The sequence below is a fragment of the Triturus cristatus genome, chromosome 2_2 (genome assembly GCF_964204655.1).
Source record: "Triturus cristatus chromosome 2_2, aTriCri1.1, whole genome shotgun sequence".
Taxonomy (NCBI): Eukaryota; Metazoa; Chordata; class Amphibia; order Caudata; family Salamandridae; genus Triturus; species Triturus cristatus.
In genome coordinates, this window is record NC_140582.1 from 668,226,183 (window position 1) to 668,229,133 (window position 2,951).

General features: G+C 46.2%; 1 protein-coding gene across 1 annotated transcript; it reads left to right on the plus strand.

Annotated features, from left to right (window-relative positions):
- The first annotated feature begins 1,064 nt into the window (after nucleotides 1-1,064).
- On the plus strand, nucleotides 1,065-2,612 carry LOC146862633 (endogenous retrovirus group PABLB member 1 Env polyprotein-like). Its single transcript, XM_085643280.1, has one exon. The coding sequence runs from the start codon at nucleotides 1,065-1,067 to the stop codon at nucleotides 2,610-2,612; it is 1,548 nt and encodes a 515-aa protein (XP_085499406.1).
- Nucleotides 2,613-2,951: the final 339 nt, after the last annotated feature.

Consider the following 2,951-nt stretch of genomic DNA (forward strand, 5'->3'; position numbering starts at 1 on the left):
CAGAGTGTGTGTAAGGGCCTTGGAATTCGACAGAAATTCCATATCGCCAATCATCCTCAGGTAGCGGGTTTGGTTGAAGGGTACAATGGTACTCTGAAACTGAAACTTGCAAAGATACAAGCTACGACTGGTTTGTCATGGCCTGATGCTTTGCCTCTGGCTCTCTTATCAACCAGGGCGACTGTGCACTCTCGAGTAGGGCTCAGCCCATACGAGATTGTGTTCGGCCGCCCTGCGAACATTTGGGGAGTCCCGAGGCCTAAGGCCTTTGATAGCCTTGAGTATCCAATGTTAATTGATTATCTTCATGATCTGACTGCTAAACTGAGGTTAATTCATCAACAGGTCCTTGAAGCTTTACCGGCACAGACAGAGGGTCCTGGACATCGGCTCCAACCGGGTGACTGGGTTGTCACCCGCAACTTTGGCAGAAAACGCAACTTGGAGCCGAGATTCGTGGGTCCCTTTCAAGTATTGTTGGCTACAAGGACTGCAGTTCGGTTGGAAGGCAGAAAGAACTGGGTGCATGCCACCCATACTAAGAAGGTTCCGATCCCTTCACCAGCAGATAATTGGGTGAGAACTGGTATTGTGACAACGGAAACCGAGACCCCTCTGTGTTACGTGCCGTGTAGCGATGCTCAACCTGTAGTAGACAATTCATTGCAGCCAGACACATCTGTTGAGTCATCAGTTTTGGAGAACTCGAGGTCTGAATTGTCATCTGATCGATTGAACACTGTTTCATCAGCTGAACAATTATTTGAAGAGCAGACTCGACCTGGAAGAAGTCGATATTTTCTTCGTTAACATAACAAAGACTAATAAACCTTTTTGGACTCATATTATCGTTACTGTTGCTACGAATATTAAGAACAATTGCAGTTTGTTTAAGAAAACCTATCATCCGGGTTAACCGTAGGGCTGTGCGGGTACTTCCTCCTGTTTAGCAGGTTCCTGACATTAGGTCAGTTACCTTTTGTCGATTCCTGGGAACTCCTGGGGATTGATAATCGCTACTCAGAACGAAGTGCGTCAAGGACGTCACGGACGGTTTTTAGAGGATGACGTTCTCTAAGCTGTTGGAAGTAGAAAGGATGTCGGCGCAAAGATCAAAATTGCATAAGATTGTACGAACAAAATGCTTTTTGTTTCAGGTATTTCTACTGTTTCTGACTGTTTCTATGCTATTGGTGGCCGGAGTGTATTTTGGAATACAGTCGTTATTGCCTTCCATTTCACCTACTTTTTCTCCTAAACTAAGTTCTATTACCACTGTTTCCCCACATTCTTTTCATCTTCTGCCCCAACATGAGCAGGTTAGACGTGCGGAATTTATGAATAACTCCTTCGTTCAACTCCTACATCAGCATCAGTTGGTGATGAATACTACCAACTGTTGGGTGTGTGGGTTAATGCCACATACCATGGATAGAGGTATTCCGTATTTGGTTCTTCCTTACAGCTCCCAGGGCTCAGCTCAAGCATTCCAAACTATGTTCCGTAGTGCACTAGATTCCTACCCCAGTCGAGAACCACGTTCTGCAAACTCTGGTCCTGGTCCGCATCACAAGCCATTGGTGATAGCAATTGCTGATCTAGATAGAGATATTTTTGATGCATCGCTTATTCCAGATGAAGAGGTACAAGCATATAAAGATCTGAGTGAGGCTGAGTATAGTATGTCAGTGGGTGATAGACAGCTCAAGAGCTCGTCTCCAATATGGATCGTACCCCACCTCGGTAATTTCTGCTTGAAAGGTCTTGGTCGAAATCCGAGAGCCCAGCTTGGGGAGAGTGCTTGTACTGACACGTACGTTTTACCGATGCTCTCTTCCCCTGTTTTCCTGACTGCCAAGGGTACCTATTTCGTATGTTATGAGCGTGCATATACATGGTTGCCCCGTGACTTCTCGGGTACCTGTTATATTGCGAATCTTTTGCCACCGACCTTTTCGGTCGCCTCAGACTATCACAAAACTAGAGTTGTGAGAGGCATTATTAGTGAAGAGGATACTGCCGGTCAAGAAGCAGGAGACTTCTTTAAGGGTTTCTTGCCGTTTTGGGGACCTATGGTTAATAGTAGGAACCTGAGACAGTTGACCCGTGTGGTAGAATTGACTGCCAACATAACTGTGAGTGCTCTTGGTAATTTAACAGCGGAACTTCAGGCGGATAGACTCATGACGTTGCAGAACCGTATGGTTCTAGACGTTGTTCTTGCAGACAGAGGTGGTGTGTGCAAAGTGATTCATTCGAGCTGTTGCATTTTCATTCCTGACAACGCTCCAACTGTTTACCAAGCCATCTCGAAGTTGCATAAGATCTCCGAGTCCATACACGTCGACGAAGGTAATTGGACGCTTCTAGGATGGTTTTGGGGCCTGATATCAACCTGGGGTTGGAAGATTCTGATGATCGTAGGGGTTGTTGTAACGTTTCTGTTCACGTGTTGTCTTTGCGTACAGTGTGGTCCTGCCTTATGTGGCCTCTGTGCTACAACGTGTATAAGACGGCCATCTGTTACCAAGGAGACGTTGATGGATAGAATGATGTTCCAGCAGCAACTGAACGATTTGATGAATATCGAAATCGATTCTGATCTCGACTAGTGCTTGCCTACATGAGGGCAAAAGGAGCGTCTGAGGTTCCGTGAGAGTCGGAACGACATTTTTGGGTTGTTTGAATATGGACGAGTTTGGTATCTACGAACCGCAAATGACGAGTTTAGTGGGTGTACGCGTTTTCGCTACGCTACTATGTATGGTTCGTCTCATTTGTAGGTATGTTCATCTCAACCCTCGGCTTCCATTTTAGATACGGCGTCCATCTTGTCTCTTGCCCTCAAGTAGCCAGCGAACGGACACTGTCCGCTTCGTGACCCTGGGATTCCCAAACTTTCGCGGAGGACACATGTTCCTTTGAAGGTGTTTTTATGATGAGGGGGATGA

Excerpts from the sequence above, each read along its gene's own strand:
- LOC146862633 (XM_085643280.1), top strand. The coding sequence starts at position 1,065 with ATGACGTTCTCTAAGCTGTTGGAAGTAGAAAGGATGTCGGCGCAAAGA.